A 19,594-nucleotide genomic window follows, 5' to 3' on the forward strand; every position below is an offset into this window, starting at 1 on the left:
TGGCCCATAATAGTTCGAAAAGCAGATGGTTCACCTCTCACATGGGTTCCCCGAGTCTTTGCACATTCCAGGCTGTATCAATGAAGGCCCTGCTTTTCCTTTCAATGCATGGGTAGAATGTACAAGTTTTAGAAAGAGCCACAAACTCCACTCCAGTCTGCTTTGGCTTAGTGAGGAGAAAAATGAGCCCCAGCCTTTTGCTTAGCTAATCATATTTCTAAGTGGATACGGCTAAGCTCTTCCCCAGTCCCTGCCAGGAGCAAGCCAGCCACTTGATTTGTTTTCTCCCCGAATACATTTCCTAAGAATGAGCTTTCTGGCAATGCTGCGCCATCTCGCAGATTAACGCAAAGGCAAATGGTAAACAACGCCAAGACCAATTACAGAATTAAACAGCTGTTGCCTCTGCAAAGTTTTGGCATCCCCAGCGAAACTCCAAGCCAGAATGAAGAGCAGGGAGGGGGCAAGAGTCGCACTGGAAGGAATAATGTTAATCAATTCCAGGAAACGCTACCACACCAGATGTGGGAGAAAGGCCAACTAAACAGCAACACAACCGGAGGGCAGGCGTCGGCCTGTAGGTCATGATCTTTGTCCCTGCAGTTTGATCTGTTGTGGCTTTACTGAAGGTCTAGATTTAAACTAGCCACACAAGCCAGGCAAAGGGACTCCAAGTACTGGGCCTGATTCTCCTTGCATACCACCTATACGCCAGTGTAACCCTATTGACGTCAGCGAGGCTATTGCTGATTTACACCAGCATAAGCAAGAGAAGGATCAGACCCCATGAATCTGAAAGGGCTCCCTTCTTATACAAGGGCCCAGTCTGATATGGGGCTGAGTGTTACCTGAAATTGGGCCAGCTAATAAGCTTAGGGAGGACTAATGACCCACCACAGTTTGGCAGAAAGCTGCACGTTTATTATACGGATAGCTAAGCTCAAAAGAAGGCGGGGGGTGTCCACACTCTCACTCACATACTCACGCTCCCAGGACAGGCACGGCACTGGAGATGTCAGGATCCTTCAAGGTAAGTGTCCCACAGCACAGCGATGGACGGTGCGATGAAGGTAAGTCTTCCCAAGGCACGATGGAATGCAATGCGGCGAACCACTGGCCAGGCGGTCCAGGCAAGCGGCCTTCACGGGAATTACAATCTTGTGAGTGCACTCCTGAGCACATGGCCCCTTCCCCTTTTAAGGACTTGCTCCTCATGGCCTGCGACTAGAGATGACTTGGCCGCATCTGGTTGGTCACACTCCACCTTGGACAGTGTCCATGCAGTGTCCATGCATTGGGCATGTGATCGCTGCCTAATCAGAGTCCCAGACATCTTGTCTACCTGGGAGCTCTTCTGATCTTCCAGCTGCTCAAGCAGCCCATTCATCCCACAAGCATTCCAGGAGGGAGAGGGAGGGGGAAAGCCACTTCACAGGTATTCAAAGAGGGAGAGGAGACAAAAGGGGGGGGAGGGGGCAGTGTCACAGACCTTTTGAGCATACAGATCACTGCTGCTCCTAGAGTACCACCAAACCCGATTTCAATAGAAGCTGAGGGCAAGCAGCAGGTCAGTACTTCAGCACCCTAACACAGGCACTTCCAAACTCCCACAGCCTACAACTGGCCCACTCCCATGTGTGCATCTCTGCAGGGTTGGGACCCTGGACGTTGTTCCCACTGTATTTTTCAAAGACTATTTTATAAATGAAACTAAACGCATTTCAGAACCTTTCCGCAGCATGTTTCCAGCGGACTGCGCTGCCTCGGCAGGGAGCCAAGGTGCGTTCTGGTCCACACCGCTGCATGGCTTGCCCTGTGTTACCGTTTCCGAGAAGGGAGGTATGGATTAAAGCGCGGTCACTAGCAGGGGCTCTGGACAGCAGTGAACGTTTCCAGTGACGATTAGGCTGGGACGACAGCTGTGTGCACTGCCAGCTCTGCTAGAGCCCAGTGGCACCTACCACATTTGCTAGAATGTTTCTAGCCTCAAGATTCAGGGTAACTAAGGCTTTGTCTACACGACCACTTTTGTCGGTAAAGCTTTGGTCGGTCAGGGGTGGGGAAAAACCCGCTCATTGGGGGTGGTTTAATTATGCCGGCAGGAGAGTTCTCACCTGCTGGCAAAGAGCAGCTACATGGGAGATCTTACCGTGGTACAGTTGTGCCACGGTAAGGTCTGTAGTGTAGACAAAGCCGAAGTTCCACAGTCAGTTTCTATTAATGCTGTTGTCTTCTGACAGCCTCTGCTGAGTGGTAGCAGATGTCTGGGGCCCTGCAGGTTGGCTTCCCGGTGGAGACCTCAGGGACGTGCAATCTGGCTGTGCTCTAGGAGTCATTTGTTTTATTTACATGTGCGCACACAATTCCTCCCTCCAAGAATCTCAGCCACACGGGTACCCAATTCTGCCTTCACAACTGACTCTAACCAGAGACTGCGGCAGAGAGCTAGCATGCCCTGAATCTGCGCTGCTCTTACATCCAATGCTCTGAATTAACAGAGGCGTGCAAGCTGGTTACTGGAAGCATGAGGTGAAAAATGCCTCCCTCTGCAGCTCCCCACAAGGCAGGGGCTTTTCTAGCAACATCCTCTGGCTCCTCCCCTTAGCCGCCTGCAATACCTCAATCAGTAGGGAGGGCAGCTTGGAGAGTTCCCTGAATGGCAGCAGAGTAGCCTCAGGCTCGGAGATCATGTTCAAGAGCTGGGGAGGGCTTGGATCATTTTCGTGAAAGCTTAATAGCAAAAAAAACAAACAACCTTGGGGAAAAAGCCAAGGAGAAACTCAAGCCTCTTTGCCGGATTCCATCAGCACAGCTCAGAGAATCCAGCTGCCGGAGCAATGAAGAGGCGGCTCACTCTAGAGCAAAGACACCACTGTAAACATTTCCCCTGCAGATCTGAGGCTGGAGACCGCGATGAGAGGAGAAGCTCTCCAATACATGCACTGCAACAGCTCCAGGGGGCACTTGGAAGAAGAATACGGAATAGCCATAGGATGGTAGCGCACAGATCTCAGTCCAGACCAGGGACCCCTTGCGCTGGGCACTGTGCAAACACATGGGGTGAAATCCGATCCCTCCTGAAGCCACTGGCAAAACTCCCACTGACCTTCAGTGGGGCCATGATTTCACCTGCAGGGCCCGCCCAAATTGCTTACAATCTAAAGCAATGAGCAACATCAAGGGTGTAGGCAAGGGAGACAACCAATAGCCAGCGTATAATGTTTACATGTGTACAGACATTTTGAAGTGTTGTTGTAGCCGAGTCCGTCCTTGGATGTTACACACACAAGGTGGAGGAGAGAATATCTTTGATTGGACCAACTTCTGTGGGTAAGAGAGAGAAGCTTAAATTCATAACTTTGCTGGACACTAAAAATCATGGTCGTAATAAAGACGTGGGATTTATGGCTTATTGCAACAATCTGTAACCTGCTAACCCCCCTTTTTGTCCTATGACTACAGGGGTGTAAACAGGCCACTTCACCTTGACTGGTCACATAGTTTAGCATAAGTAGTTACCACATATTCTATCAGTTTGATTTTGCATGTGGTTATGACACTCTGGGTACCTTTCCCAGACCTGAAGAAGAGCTCTGTGTAGCTCGAAAACTTGTCTCTCTCATCAACAGAAGTTGGTCCAATCAAAGATATTGCCTCACCCTAGTCCAGGGGTTCTCAAACTGGGGGTTGGGACCCCTCGGGGGTCACAAGCTGTCAGCCTCCACCCCAAACCCTGCTTTGCCTCCAGCATTTATAATGGTGTTAAATATATAAACAAGTGTTTTTAATTTATAAGGGGGGGGGGGGTTCGCACTCAGAGGCTTGCTATGTGAAAGGGGTCACCAGTACAACAGTTTGAGAAACACTGCCTTAGTGGACAGAGCATTGGTTGAGACTCAGGAGATCCAGGTTCTAGTCCCAGCTCTACCACTGGCTCAGTTTCCCCATCTGTAAAATAGGGATAGTGATACTGACCTCCTTGGTAGAATACTTTGGGATCTGATTAAAAACACTGCATAAGAGCCAGGTATTGTTATTAACAACTTCAATAGGAGCAAGATTAGGACCCACTTTATGAAGTTTATATACAAAAGAGAGAGAGAGAGAGAGAGAGAGAGAGAGAGAGTGAGTGAGTGAGTGTGTGTGTGTGTGTGTGTGTGTGTGTGTGAATTCAGACAGAATGTGGACCTGTAATTAAGAATTTCAACTTTTGCATCAGACAGCAGAAAGTAGCTATTCTCCCCACTAAATCCCGAGCTTTGCTGGGGTGACTGATAGGAAGAAAACCCACTGGGGCTTTATGAAAAAACCCGTGAAATCACTTGTGGAGGCTTCCTGACCTTTAGAAGATTTGCCTTCTGTTAACAAACAAGCGAATGGAAGCTGCAAATGAGCCTGATCTTTGTTTCCACGTGCAAAAGAGCCTCATGGATTAAAGTGGCAGCAAAGGAAGGATTTGGGGCCAGATTCCCTTCTTTGCTGAACTTCTGCTCCGCACAGCAGGGTCTGCCTTGGAGCTGCTCTGATTTACACCATTTGGCAGTGGTCCCTCTGGATCATCTCCCAGCTGAGCACAGCCAAAGTGCAGTATGTTTAGACCACTCCTCCCCACCCCTGATGCACCTGGACCCTCAGGGGGAATTCTCAGCCAGCCAGATCCAACCACTTTCCAGCTCTGTCTCCATGTAGTTTGCAGGCAAGATTACGAAATTCAAGGCCTGATTTTTGCAAGCTTCTCTCACATGAGTAAGCCCAACTCATGCAATTAGTGCTATTGACTTTCTACTCACGTGAGGAAAGGTTCTAGGATCAGGCCCTATAGCATATATACTGCCCTGAGAGCTTTACTAACTGGGTCAAAGTTGTCCATGCTCAAACTAGGGTGACCAGACAGCAAGTGTGAAAAATTGGGACAGGGGATGGGGGGGTAATAGGAGCCTATATAAGAAAAAGATCCAAAAATTGGGACTGTCCCTATAAAATAGGGACATCTGGTCACCCTAGCTCAGACTGAGCTATCAACAATGACATTAGCACTGCTTTCTGTCAGAGCTGCTGGAGCTCGTCCCTGTCACTTCTGGCTCTAATGCTGTTATCAGATGATCTCGCAAGACAGAGACACCCAGGGATTTCCCATTTCAAACTCCCCTCCCTGCAGAAACCACACACACACACCATACCTTTCATCTAGCATGGGGGCCCCTTGGGTCAGCAAAGGACAAAGGCTAAGAGCGAGAACTGTCACTGCTTGGAGTACGTCTTCACTACCCGCCAGATTGGCGGGTAGCAATCGATCTATCGGGGATCGATTTATCGCGTCTAGACGCAATAAATCGCTCCCCGCACGCGCTCCCCGTCGACTCCGGAACTTCACCAGAGCGAGAGGCGGAAGCGGAGTCGACGGGGGAGCCGCGGCCGTCGATCCCGCGCCGTGAGGACGCAAGGTAAGTCGATCTAAGATACGTCAACTTCAGCTACGCTATTCTCGTAGCTGAAGTTGCGTATCTTAGATCGATCCCCCCCCAGTGTAGACCAGCCCTTGGATTCCGAGTCTTCTCCCTGGGAAGGGAGGTTTGCAAACACACGACCAAGACAGGAGTGGACTGTAGCTACTGTCTGATTTCCATAGAGGTATGGGGCACAGGTGCTCAAGAGCAGGTGTAGCCAAACTTTGCCCAACTGCAAGCGGCATAAGCTTGCCAAAAGTCAGAGAGCTGAATGTAACAAGCATGAAATGGAGCAGATTGCAGCCATCCTTATACTTGAATGCAGAACTGATTAGGAGTGCGGTGTGCATTAACAGTCACCAGTGTCTTTCGGGTAGTTGGCATATTGCAGAAATATTTTCAGAAGAGCTAGAAAAAAATCCTCCCCTGCACCCCCTTCAGATAATGACCCCGTCCCTTTCTTCAGAACCAGGGAGTGCTCTATGAACAGTTAGGGCCAAATTTTCAGTGCTGGCCTCTGTTTTTATGGGTACAATTACACGCCAGCAAATATTAATAGTGAGACAACTATTCACACAATACCGGTTAGACATTTGGATGAAATGTAGGTTATTCTACTGATGAAAACTGTTATAGAAGAGATATTACTGTTTGGTCAGGGACTCTCAACCACTTCTGTTCTCATGACTTGAGAAAAAAATTGAGACTCCCTTTCCCATCCAGCCATAAAGAAAAGGGGGGTAAAACTGGCTGATGATAGCCCTACAGTAAGGTGATCAGGACTAATTCACATTGTCCGCTCCCCATTTATTTGCTTTATCTGTGTTTAGACTGTCTGCTCTTCGGTACAGGGATCTCTTCTCATTATATGAATGCACATTACTATAGCAATGGGGCCTGACCCCTCATAATAGAAACAAACACTAATAACTAAATACTAATAACTAATATATACATACTATAATAGACATAATACCCATGCATAGACTATAATACCACAATACTGTAGAAATAACTAAATCCTAATAAATATATAAATACATATATATATATATATATATATATATATATATATATACATATACACACACACACCTCTACCCCGATATAACGAGACCCGATATAACGCGGTAAAGCAGAGCTCCGGGGGGGCGGGGGGGGGGCGCTCCGGTGGATCAAAGCAAGTTCGATATAATGCAGTTTCACCTATAACGTGGTAAGATTTTTTGGCTCCCGAGGACAGCGTTATATCGGGGTAGAGGTGTGTATATCTATATATATATATAGATATAGATAGATATATACACACACACACACATATATATATGCATTATGTATAATATATACAAATATATCATTATTAAAATAAATAACTACAGACCAATGAGCTGAACACTGATAATAACTAAGTACTGTAATGACTGGCATCTGCATGGATTAGTAGGTGCTACATTGTGCCTGCAGAAATGAGGGCTGGTGGGAAAGCGTTGGCGAGCTCTGGAAAGGTCAGTTTCTGTTGTCCAGCCCTGTTTGTGCCATTCCAGTGCAGGTTTAACAGGGTTTTCCACATTCCAGGTGACATCCCAGGGCCCACACTGTTTTAGGAAAGCAAACAAATGAACAGCTGCCTTCACTATCCACACCGAAAATGGACACACACAGAGAATGGGCCCAGCTCCCCTGCAGTGAAGAATGGGGAAAGCGAACCTCTTGGGAGACAAATCCTGGCCCTGCCACCCGAACGGCCTCTTGGCAGTGGAACCGGTCTGGCTCTGCCCTGCAGAGGGAGAGGCCTGGATGTGGGAGAAACCTCCTGTGTGACACCGGTGCTCCCCTCCTTGTAAGTCCCCTGAGCAGCAGCGCACAGTGGGCAGGAAGAGCAACTTGGTAGCCACTCCACAGCCACAGGGGAAGGATTCTTCCTCCAACCCACACAACTTCCTAGCATTCACCCCGGCAAATCACGCCAGGCGCTGGGACGTGGATGGACCCCTCACTGCAGGAGACAAGCTGACTAGATGGGAAGTCCTTCGACCCCCTTCCTCTCCAAGGGTCGTAACTGGATGTCGGCAGGAGCTGCAACGCAGCATGTGGATGCGGCACTATTGATCATACAGGTGACATTTGGTCCTGCAAAGTGTTGAACACCCTGAACTCCCAGTGACGGCCAAGGCACCCATCAATGCACAGAACAGGACCCTGAGACACTTCTGAAGCAGTACCCCATTAAGGCCGTACAGACACAGCGCTGCTGGAAACGCCGTCTTGCAGATGAGACCGAGTTGCTGACTCCTTGCAGTGCTTATCCCAGCCTCCTGCAGTTCGGCCAATTACTCTTTGCCTACAGTCAAATTGCCCCCAGCTGTTGCACTTCCTGTCTTGGGGCCCAAGCCTGCAACAATCTCAGTGACTCCAACAGTGCAGGTTACACTTGTAATGTCACCTGGTTTCACCCTACACGCAGCTGCATTTCAACCCTGGATGGATGGATGCATGGATGGAACACACACAAATTATGTTACAAGAATGTTAAGGTTGTAAAGTCAAGCACTCAGAAGTTAGGACATGCCAGGATTCAGGTTGCCTGTGCAACCATAATTCAGCCCCCTTGTGCGTATGCATTATGATTAAGGCTGCGAGTTTGTCACGGAGGTCCCGGATTTTGTGATTTTCCGTGACCTCTGTGACTTCTGCAGTGGCCGATGTGGCTGGCCCGGGGGCCGCCTGAGCAACTCGGGCAGCCCCTGGGCCAGCCTCACTGGCCGCTGCTGGGGCAGTCTCAGGCCACCGCCCCCTCCCCCTCCCCAGCAGCAGCCTGAGTTTGGGTGTGGGAGGGGGCTCAGGGCTGAGGCAGGGGGTTGGGGTGCGGGAGGGGGTGAAGGCTCTGAGTGGCACTTACCTCAGTGGGGCTCCCCAGAAGCGGCAACATCCCTTAGCTCCAAGGCAAAGGCACGGCCAGGCAGCTCTGTGCGCTGCCTCCGCCTGCGGGCACCGCCCCCTGTAGCTCCCATTGGCTGGGGTTCCCGGCCAATGGGAGCTGTGGAGCCGGCGCTTGGGGCGGAGGCAGCACACAGAGCTGCCTGGCCATGCCCCTGCCTAGGAGCTGAGGGAGGGGGATGTTGCTGCTTCCGAGGAGGCGTGGAGCCAGGTAGGGAGCTTGTCAGCCCCCACCCATCACCAGTGGGGGTCCTGGGCCGCCCCCCCCTTCGCAAGCACCCACAGCACACACATACACACCTCCGCCCGCAAGATTTAGTCAGGGGTATATAGTACAAGTCATGGACAGGTCACGGGCCGTGAATTTTTGTTTACTGCCCGTGACCTGTCCATGACTTTCAATAAAAATACCCGTGACTAAAACGTAGCCTTATTTATGATACAATCTTTAATTGCATGACCACATATTAGTTTTTCCACAGGACCCCTGCCTCATTTTGTGCACAGAACCGGCCAGCTCTGGGTCCTTGGGATTTCCCGTGAACTGTATTTCATTAGCTAAACACAGATTTGTGGGCCAGAGTGATGAATGGAACCATGTCTAGTTAGGGAAGAGGAACACAATAAAAGGCAACCACAAGCTGCCAGTGTTGCGAGAAGATTCCCACTCTAGGTGACAGTTAGGGGAGAACTGAGTCCCAGAGTTCCTCTGCAAGAGCAAGAAGCCAGCAGGGAAGAGCCCTGCACCACCAACTACCGAAGTCAGCTTTTGGAATTGCTTTGCTCAAACCTGTGGTACAGGGAGCAGCCCCCTAATGGAACTATAAGGAGTCACCCCCTTTGGCCTGGCACCGGGCCTCAGGAGGTAAGCCCTTTCCTGCCAGAAAGCGGGCCCAGCCAGAGAGCTGGAGAGTCAGAGCTCTGCTGGGGCATCCCCAGCACAGCCCAATCCTTCTCCGGGACCAGCGATGGCCAGGGGGATATTGTTTGTGGTGAACCTGCTTGGGCTGCTCCCGTAACCCACAGGATCGCCAGAGCAAGCCAATCAGTGTCTGCTGTGCTCTTGCGCCCAGATTGAGGAAAGGGTGAGGTGTGTGACCCTTTGAGCACCCCAATGCCAGATGGCATGGAGTTCCCTGGTACGTCCCAGTGAGTCCCAGCTGGCCTGACCAACTCCGTGCACCTCACACACTGATGTCACGGTATTTAACCAAAGGGTGGCATGTAATAGATCACTGGAAAACAAATAACTCCCCGATCGTTGATATCCGTGTGTGGTGTATGTAAGGCTAACCTACCCAGACAGCCTGGAAATATGGGACTTAAACTAGGCATGTCAGGGGAAGTTGATAAATGGGTTTTTCCAGACACAGGGAAGGGGCTGACACCTCAAGCCAGGTGTGGCAAGGACAGTGAGCTATTGGTTTGTGTCAGAGATTGCAGGAAGATCATCTGCACTGTAAAAATCACAAGTGGGGGAGAAGCCAGCTTGGCGTCGGCACAGCGTCTACACCCAGGAGGCGGAGGGAGCCTTATCTGGGACTACATTTCAGCAGAGTACATTTCAACGCTTACTGGACTATAAAGAGAGGGGAGAGAATCCCTAAGTTACCCTTCACTTGAGGAGACATAAAAACTAAGTGCTTTGGGCTCTGGGATTGGGTCCTGGCTGAGGACTAGCCAGCCATGCCGGAAGAACGACTATGGTGAGAAAACTTGGAGCAAAGGACTCTAGTTCATTAAGTTGAGTTTCACTCTTAGTAGAGAATTTTCACTTTTGTTTGTGGCCATTTCTAGCCCTATTACTTCTACTTGGTATCACTGAAACCTGGGTCCTTTTGCTGATAAATGCGTTTTACTTGCACTATACACCAACTCCGTGCAGTGACTGAAGGGGAGACTGTGTTAACGCCAGTTGAGCTAACAGGCTGCTATGTACTGTCTCTTTAAGGGAGCAGTGAACTTGTTACAGTGTTGGGAATGCTAGTCAGAGGGGCTATGCACTGCACAAAGACATTTCGGGGGGGGGGGGGGGGGGGGCTGGAAGGGTTGTTGGGGTCCCTCTGCGATGGAAGCCTGGGTGAGACCTCCAAGCTCATGTGCCGAGAGCCAAAGCAGAACAGTATTCTAGGCACCCTGAGCCCCTTACTTTGGGTTTTACCCCGGCCAGCATCACAGGGCTGGATATCACATTGTCACGGAACTATAACACCTGGCGATGGCCGAGACCCACTAGGCCAGGCCCTGCCCCAGTGTTCCCTTGAGCCCATTATGGATTTATTTAGATTTAGAGTAACGAAGATGCCTGTCTACGGGTATAGGAACCGGATCATTAATTATACAATAAATACCATTCAATTAAGCCTCAGCAGCATTAAAATCATCAGCTCCCCAGGAACTCAGCCAGCCGCTTGCTCTGGCCTATCCATCCAGCCGTGTTTTTATATAGTGCCCATCACCATAGTATGGACACATCCACACGCGCTTTAGGACGCTAGACGCAGAAAAGACCTATTGGACCAAGCAGTCTATTCCCCGGGGCCAGCCCAGGTTTGTCCCCTATTGTACATTTTTCTAGTGCTTGGTACAGACTAGTCCCAGAGTGTTCTTTTTGCGGATACAGACTCACACGGCTGCTACTCTGAAAGCTGGAAGCAATGGGGCTCCTGACAGTCCCCATAAGAAAACTGACTGAAAAGATACCCCAACGCATCCTTAACGTTACATGGGAGCTTCCCACAGAGCAGAGGTCCCCAAACTGTGGGGCAAGCCCCCCTACAGGGGTGTGAAGGAGCGTTCAGGGGGCACGGCTGGAGCCTGGGCCAGCCCCCACGGGGGGTGAGGAGGGAGCACCACCCAGTTCCACTCCTGGTCCTGGCTGCCGGCCCCGCCCAAGGCTCCGCTCCCAGCCCTGCCCCCAGCCTCGGCCCCCTTACTGCGGCCCTCTGCCTGGAGCCGCGGCCCCATTCCCGGCTCTGGGGGTGGGGCACCGACAGGGATAATGGGGGAGGAGGGGAGCGAGGAAAAAAGTTTGGGGACCACTGCCCAGCATAGAGGAACCGTGCTGGTGCAGCCAGTCCGTTTTCAGCAGGGCAGCATGACCGCTTCGGCGGTGGCCCGGTGCAACGTTGCTCCTCCTGCCATGCACACAAAGAATCAATTCAGCCCTTACCCTCCCTTTACACAAAGCCTTTTTATTCCCTCCCCCACTCCCTCCTGGATAAAGGCTCCACGGTCACTCTGGAGAGACAAGCCGGCTTTCTAGAGACTCCCAGCTGGGGCAGAGAGAGACACAAGGGTTGCTCACAGCAGCTCTGAGAAATCTTGCCAGGTAGCCTCCCTGCACACTGGCACACCGGCTAAGGCAGCGCTGGCGGCGTCTCCCTGCAGCCAGGGGGTTGCTCTGGGATAGGGTTACCACTTTTTAAAATAACAAAAAGAGGACACTGCAAGGGGCCCCGCCCCTGCCCCGACCCCGCCCCATTCCCCGCCCCGGCCCCACCCCAACTCCGCCCCTTTCCCAAAGTCCCCGCCCCAACTCTGCCTCCTCCCCTGAACTCTCCGCCCCCTGCTCCTCCCCCTCCCCTGCTTCCTGTGAATCAAATGTTTGCGGGAAGCCTGAAACAGGGAGGCAGGCAGCAGGTAAGCTGGGGCGGGGGGCGCGAGGAGGCGCGGCCCAGTCCGGCCCCCTGGCCGAGTGGCTCGGGCCTGGCTCAGCTCAGGCACTGGGGCGCCAGCCCCAGTTCCAGCCGAGTGCGCCAGCCCCGGCCCGCCCCGGCCCCGGTGGTTCCAGCTCGGCTCGGACCCCGGCCGAGCGGCTCCGGCCCCAGCGACTCCAGCTCGGATCGGGCCCTGGGGCACCGGCCCATCCGGCACCGGCCCCAGCACCGGCCGAGTGGCGCCGGCCGGCGGCCAAGCACCGCCGGCCCCAGCGGCTCCGGCTCCGGCGTGGATCCAAGCCCCACGACCCCTCCCTATTTTCCCGGACATGTCCGGCTTTTTGGAATTTCCCCCCGGACGGGGATTTGACGACCAAAAAGCCGGACATGTCCGGGAAAATCCGGACGTATGGTAACCCTACTCTGGGAGGACCTAAGGTGCGTTACAGGCTGGGTTAGAAAGGTGAGCCCAGCAACAGCTCAGCAGATTGGTAATGAGCTACAGAGTAGAGCCCCAGCCAGGGGAGTGAGAGAGGGAGAGAAAGCAGGACAACAACCCTACTCCCTCCAGCCAAGAGTCCCGGCTCCCCCGCTCGGCTGGCTCACATGCCCAGAGGCAATGCTGGGTGGGAGCCCAGAGCTCAGCTCTACTCAGACTGCCTCAGCAGCTCCTCGCGCACTGCTCCCATCCTCATGGCCTTGCGAAAGGTGCTCCCTGCCCCATGGCTCCAGACAAGGGGGCTCTAGGTCCCCAGTGGCTCCCCCATGCCTAGCACTCTCTGAGGGGCAGGGTAGGGCTAGGCCCCGGATCAATCAGGACACGGATCCATGACCTATTGCCCCCTTAGGCAGCGTGGGGGCCACCACAGGGCTTTCTCCCAGGCCCACCCCCGATACCTCCTGTGCCCAGCCTGCTAGAGCAGGCAGTGCCTGGATGCCCAGAGGTTAATCACCGACAGAAGCTGAAGTGAATGCCTCAGTCAGGCACTGCACGCAGCACTGGGAACACAGAGTACCCCGGGGAGCAAATGCCAGATGCATCAAACTGCTGGCAGCTGATCGCAGTGCCCTGCGTGACCTCCCTCCCAGCCAAAAAGAACATCGCCAGGTGCAATTTCCTTGTGCTGAGGAGACATGGACAGACAGAGACACAGGACCACAGGGGACAGCCCCGTCCTTTCCACGTGATCAAGGATGAACCATGCGGCTGGCCCCTCTGCACCCCGGCCGCGTTCACCTCGCGTCCCAGTACCCCCTGCCTCCCCCCCATCTCTCTGTGTATTTCCAACCCATCCATCTCTGTGGTGTGTAGGCATCTCTGGTGCTTTTGCTGCATGTGGAGCAGAGAGGAAAAACCGTGCCTGAAGGGGACCAGCAGGTAAAGTCCAGAGCTCCAGGAATCTCTGGGAGACCTTTGGGACAGAGGCTGCTGCAGCTGACAAGCCATTAAATAAGGGGTTGGGACTGCGTGATAATCATCCAAAACCAAATAAATAAAACCCAACCACTAGCATCTTAGCAGCACTTTGCAAACATCAGTTAGTCCCTAAGAGGATTAGCAACAACATCGAGCCCTCCTATAGCTTAGAAGTATTATTACATTCACTTTACAAACACAGTTGAGTTACGGTTACAAGTCACCATTGGGGGACAAGCCCAAGGTCATTTGCTGAGTTAGTGGGAGAGGAAGGAGCAAACATCCTGAACACCTGCAACTCCAATTGGCTTCAATGAGCCAGGTGGGACTGCCATTGAAGACAATGCCAAAACTCCCACCGACTTCAGTGGAACAGAACCGCTCCCAATGGGAGCTTCCGGTATCCGGGATGTGGCCTGTAGAATTCAGGGGTCCTGACTCCCAGTCTCCTGTTTCAACCACTAGACACACTGTCACGCCACAAGTCATGCTGCCCTTCAAACATCTCCCTTGCTCTGAGCGCACACAAGCAATGTACAAGAACAGAGGCTCTTGCAGAGGGCGAAGGTAAAGGAAGGGTAATCCAGTGATTAGCGAGCCAGCTTGAGAGGCAAACGACCCAGGTTCAGTTCCCTGCTCTGCTACAGACCTCCTGTGTGACCCTGGGCAAGTCTCTCTGTGCCTCAGTTCCCCATCTCTACAATGGGGATAATAGCACAGCCCTACTTCCCAGAATTGCGGTGAGGATCGATACATTAGAGCCGTCGAGGAGCTCGGATACTATGGTAACAGGGTACCTATGGCAGATAGTGCGCTGGGGAGCAGAGTTACTTGCTTTTTAAGGTGTGACCCCAGGGGAACAGCACAAGGATGTGCACAGGGAGGACATTCGAGCCTCACTTACATTCGGACGTTTCCACTGGATGCCTTGAATGCGTGACTTGTAGAAGAGGGAGTCGTCAGTGGCGGGGAAGAGCGGGTCCTCGAAGAGCACCTTCTGCCGCTGGCAGTCTTTCTTCAGGGCCGAGAAGTGCTGATTCTCGTAGGGCTTCGCAGAGGAGAACATCCTTCACTCCAGCCGCTAGGGGACAAAGCAACATGGATGAGATAGGGTGGGATGAGACACAGAGCCCGGCCTAGGACCAGGCTCACCCATCCCGCTCCCAGCAAAAACATTCAGATACATGGAGGAAAAGGGGCCACCTGAATGACGGGAAACAGATGCTTCCACTAGGTTAAAGCTCATCTAACAAGCCACCAAACAGCATGACGAGTGGATCCCATTTGCCGACCTCCATGACACCTCAGGTGCTCAGATACCATGGTGACAGGTGCAGTATAAAAACCCAAATAGTGCTATGCCTGCAGCCTCCAGTGACCTAGTGAAATAACGAAGGACATGTCGGAAGTGTGCAGCCCTTCAAGCAAAACACTGGGAAGATGCTGCCATGAAAGGTTCCAATAAAGGAACCGGTGTGTACCACATTTTACCAGGACTTTGATGAGCGGGGAAATTTGCGTTGTGGAAGGACATTGGCCCTGCACACCCCATCTATGCCCCAGTGGGAAAGAAGCAGACACACCCACCCACCCATCCTCCCACACCCCGAGAGCAAACATACGCCTCTAAGCCAGGCGATAAGGAATGTTGGGACCCAGCCCAAAAGGCTGGTTCAGCTACTCCTCCTTCCAGGACCTATACCCCGAGCTTAGGGCCAGGCAGGGCAGGAGCATTCCACCAGCATTGTTAAAGGCACGGGCTCCCATTGCCCCGTTAGTATGAACTGTAACAAGCTATGCCTGAGCTGTGTAGCAACCAGCTTCACCCCCTATATCCCTTCAAAGTCAGCAGGAACACAGGAAAAGTCACACGATTGCAACTGGGAGGTGTACGAGGTCCCAGAGGTCTGTGACACAGGCCACCCCCCCCCAGAGATGTTAGCAAGCAAAATCACATTCTGTCCTGAGATGACGCATGACGCTCTACCCTCCCCGCCATCCAAATTTAGACACACACACTCCATGACTTCAGTGGCGACGCCAGGTTTAATAGAGATTCTCAGATGCCCCAACCTCTTTTAATTAAAAAGGCCTCCTGGCACAGAGCCACGTCTTTCTAGATTAATTACGCTCTCTCAACAAGCAGCTGGGCGCAGACGTGATTTTACCAACCCAGAGGAGACGAGGAAATCATATCCCACGTACACCCACAAGATGCAGCAGCACCTGAACCTGTCCACGCTAGTTCTCCACTAGCGTGGTGGCTCCCACACACTGCACACCAGCTCCTTTGATTGGCATTCTAGACTCGCCCATCCATGCCTGCCTCCCACAGGGTAAGAGTGTCCTTACACAGGGCCTTCTGCACCACTTGATCCACAGGGTAGAATATGCAGGGGTCTTGGTGATGGACAGCAATTGAGCCAAGGTATTATTCTGGTAAATAGGCATCATCGCCCAAAGACATTGGGAATCACTGATTAATGGCTAGAAAGTTAGAACAAGAAACTGCATAAGGATTGGTGACAAGTAGCTCCTTGTATAGGAGATTAGGCGATGGACACATTTGGGCATCTGTTTGGAAGCAATTAATTTAGTTAAATAGACTCATAGACTCATAGACTTTAAGGTCAGAAGGGACCAATATGGTCATCTAGTCTGACCTCCCGCATGATGCAGGCCACAAAAGCTGACCCACCCACAACAGAATCTTCCAGCCTGCGACCCCTGCCCTATGCTGCGGAGGAAGGCGAAAAACCTGAAAAAAATGATTAGGATTAGTATGGAGAAAAAAAAAACTGGCTTCTAACCCACCCCTATCCTAACTGGGGTAATTATTCATGATGACTGCTAAGCAAATCTGCCTCCTCTCGCCTGGGTGAGATGAAAACACTCAATTTAGGAGACTTCTGCTGAGAGCAAACCAAAGATTTTAATTCGCCTTATTTATCAATCTGATTAGCAGCAAAAATGCTCATTACTCACTGCCTCAATGAACCCAAAATAACATCCATGCGGATTGCACTGGATGACACTACCCGGGTTCTGCCGCAGGTATGGCTCATTTACTGAAATATTCATTTTCTTCTGCTTCATCCCAGTCACTCTCAAGGGTCCTGAATCATCTCTAGTGATGTGGACTCTCCTGGGAGCCAGGAACAGCAAAAGGCTTTGTGGATGGGCAATTCTGTTCTTTACTGCAACGTGACCTGAGAATATAGGGCTTAGATCATGCCTTAAAGTCGAAGGGGTGCGTGTGAAAGTGCACTGCCGGCGCTTGAATGGGTATCAGTGTCCCCAGAAGGAGCCTGGGACATTCCAAGGCGCAGCATGGCCTCCCTCTCCTCTGCTCAGAGCCAGCTTTGATGACTGGTGTGGAGCAAGAAGCCTTGTCCCCACTGGAGAAAGCTGCCGCTGCCAATGGCACGAACCTCAAGCAGACCTTCCGCTCGCTGGGCTAGGCCAATGAAATCGAATAGAAAATTTAATTCTATGGATGGGGAGACAGTGTGGGCTAGTAGACAGGGCATGGGTACTAGACAGGGACTAGTAGACAGGGCACGGGTACTAGACAGGGTGGCTCAGGAGACCGGTGTTCTATTCGCAGCTCTGCCACTGACCTGCTACGTGACCTGGGGCAAGTCACTTCATCTCCATTTCCCCTCCTTCCTTTGTCTGCTTTGTCTATTTGGGTGGGATTCACCAGGGTATTTAGGTGCCTAGCACCTACTGATTTCAAATTAATGGGCATTAGGTGCCTAAATACCTTGGTAAAGCCTGCCCTTGGATTCTAAGCTCTCCAAGGCAGGGACTGTATGTTACTATGGCCAGGTCTACACTACATACTTACATTGGTATAACCATGTAGCTCAAGGGTGTGAAAAATTCACACCCCTGAGCAACGCAGTTATGCCGACCTAACTCCCCATGTAAACACGCTATGGTGACGAGAGAGCTTCTCCCACCGACACAGCTACCGCCTCTCAGGGAGGTGGATGAACTACTCCGACAGGAGAAGCCCTCTCGGGCGTTTTACAGCGGCTCAGCTGCACCAGTGGAGCTGAGCCATTGTAGCGCTGTACATGAAAACAAGCCCTATGTCTTTGTACAGTGCCTAGCGCAATGGAGCCCAAATTAACATTGAGGCCTCTAAGCATTCCTGGAATAGAAATAATAACGTGAGATCCATTCTGTAGAATTTTGAAGCCATCTAATAGAGAATCTCAGAGACTTATACCCCCGCTACGTAGCATTTTATGGGTCTGTTTGAAAACTGCATAGAAAGATTCTTCTTCTTTATTAAATTCTACAGCACTTTTTGCAGCCTTTGGTCACACTTTATATTAAGGATCCATTGACAAATTGTTTATGAAGGATTAATAAATGATTATTAGATGTTTTAATAAATGGTTAATCACTTGTTACATAATCCAACAGGTCAATAAGTGGCTTTTAACCATCTTCAACACCCACTACTTACGTTTGTGGCAAGCGTATAACATCTGCTTATTTATTAACCCTTTATAAATAAAACCTTAATATCAAATGTGACCCGTTTTTCTTTTTTAACAGACAGTATTTCTGAACCTTGAGGATATTCAGCTTTTTACTCTTTTTGTATCCAAACTGATTTCCATTCCCTTGGTGAGAAGCACAGAATCATAGAATATCAGGGTTGGAAGGGACCTCAGGAGGTCATCTAGTCCAACCCCCTGCTCAAAGCAGGACCAATCCCCAACTAAATCATCCCAGCCAGGGCTTGGTCAAGCCGGTTCTTAAAAACCTCTAAGGATGGAGGTTCCACCACCTCCCTAGGTAACCCATTCCAGTGCTTCACCACCCTCCTAGTGAAATAGTATTTCCTTATGGCCAACCTAGACCTCCCCCACTGCAATTTGAGACCATTACTTCTTGTTCTGTCATCTGGTACCACTGGGAACAGCCGAGTTCCATCCTCTTTGGACCCCCCCCTTCAGGTAGTTGAAGGCTGCTATCAAATCCCCCCTCATTCTTCTCTTCTGCAGACTAAATAACCCCAGTTCCCTCAGCCTCTCCTCGTAAGTCCCAGCACCCTAATCATTTTCGTTGCCCTCCGCTGGACTTTCTCTAAAGCATAATTCTGAACATAGAACAGCAGATGATCCAGAAGAGAGGAGGGTAGTGTGAAAGTAGAATGAAAAAATAGTAAAAAAAATTGTAAAAATAGAATGGATTAAAGAAATGCTGTATGTACCTTTAAGCAGAAATAAGGAATGTTGAAATACAGGTGTCAGGAAAAGAAACATTAAGGCATAAACAATGAGTCCACTTAAGCTAATGGTGGAACATTAACCGGAGATCTGTAAAAGTTAGTAAGGAAATTGAATATGTATGTCTAGCCTCAGGTAAACTTGTCAGTTCTGCTTTCTTTGTCCTCTTGTTAAGTTCGCGCCCTTTTTATCTGTATAAAATAAGGTAGTGTGGGTCTTGCATGATGCTCACATTATCTGATGGCACCTTAAAGACTAACAGATTTATTTGGGCATAAGCTTTCGTGGGTAAAAACCTCACTTCTTTGGTTGCATCCGAAGAAGTGAGGTTTTTACCCACAAAAGCTTATGCCCAAATAAATCTGTTAGTCTTTAAGGTGCCACCAGACTCCTTGTTGTTTTTGTAGATACAGACTAACACGGCTACCCCCTGATACTTGACACATTATCTGAGTGTATTAGCAGTGCGCTATGCTAATAAACAGAGAGGTCTAACAAATTGTGAGTCCTGAATCTAACTTTGACAGTAGCAAATGTTCTTAGATTTGAAATGGGTTCTATGGGTGATCCGAGAAATTGCATGCCAGCCAGCCTTGTATCTGTACCTGGCAAACTGGATGAAATTATCATAAAAACCAGAATAATGAAATACTTGGAAGATCAGGATATGGCAGAGTCTGACCAGCATAGTTTCAGCAATGGAGACTAGTGTCTCACTAATCTCTCCGAATTCTTTAAACGTGTCAGTAATGCAGTGGATATAAAGGAGAACCTGATGACAATTGATTTTCACTTCCAAAATACCCCGGATAAGGTCTTGCACAAGAGGCTACTAAAAAAGCTAAGTAGTCACGGATAAGAGATCAAGTACGGTCATGGATCAAA

General features: G+C 50.8%; 1 protein-coding gene across 2 annotated transcripts in view; it reads right to left on the reverse strand.

The window, feature by feature from the left end:
* CAPN5 (calpain 5) overlaps positions 1-19,594 on the reverse strand; it is a 108,973-nt gene that overhangs the window by 77,873 nt on the left and 11,506 nt on the right. Inside the window, exons 1-2 of one of the 2 annotated variants that reach the window (XM_065408173.1) lie at positions 14,664-14,703; positions 14,365-14,541 (exon numbers count right to left, since the gene is read on the reverse strand). In XM_065408173.1, coding sequence (XP_065264245.1) covers positions 14,365-14,526 — 162 coding nt within the window. In that variant the 5' untranslated portion in view covers positions 14,527-14,541; positions 14,664-14,703. Of the gene's footprint in view, positions 1-14,364; positions 14,542-14,663; positions 14,704-19,594 lie in introns of those variants that run through there. The other variant, XM_065408165.1, reaches the window with a different exon arrangement.

The sequence above is a fragment of the Emys orbicularis genome, chromosome 1 (genome assembly GCF_028017835.1).
Source record: "Emys orbicularis isolate rEmyOrb1 chromosome 1, rEmyOrb1.hap1, whole genome shotgun sequence".
NCBI classification, from domain to species: Eukaryota; Metazoa; Chordata; order Testudines; family Emydidae; genus Emys; species Emys orbicularis.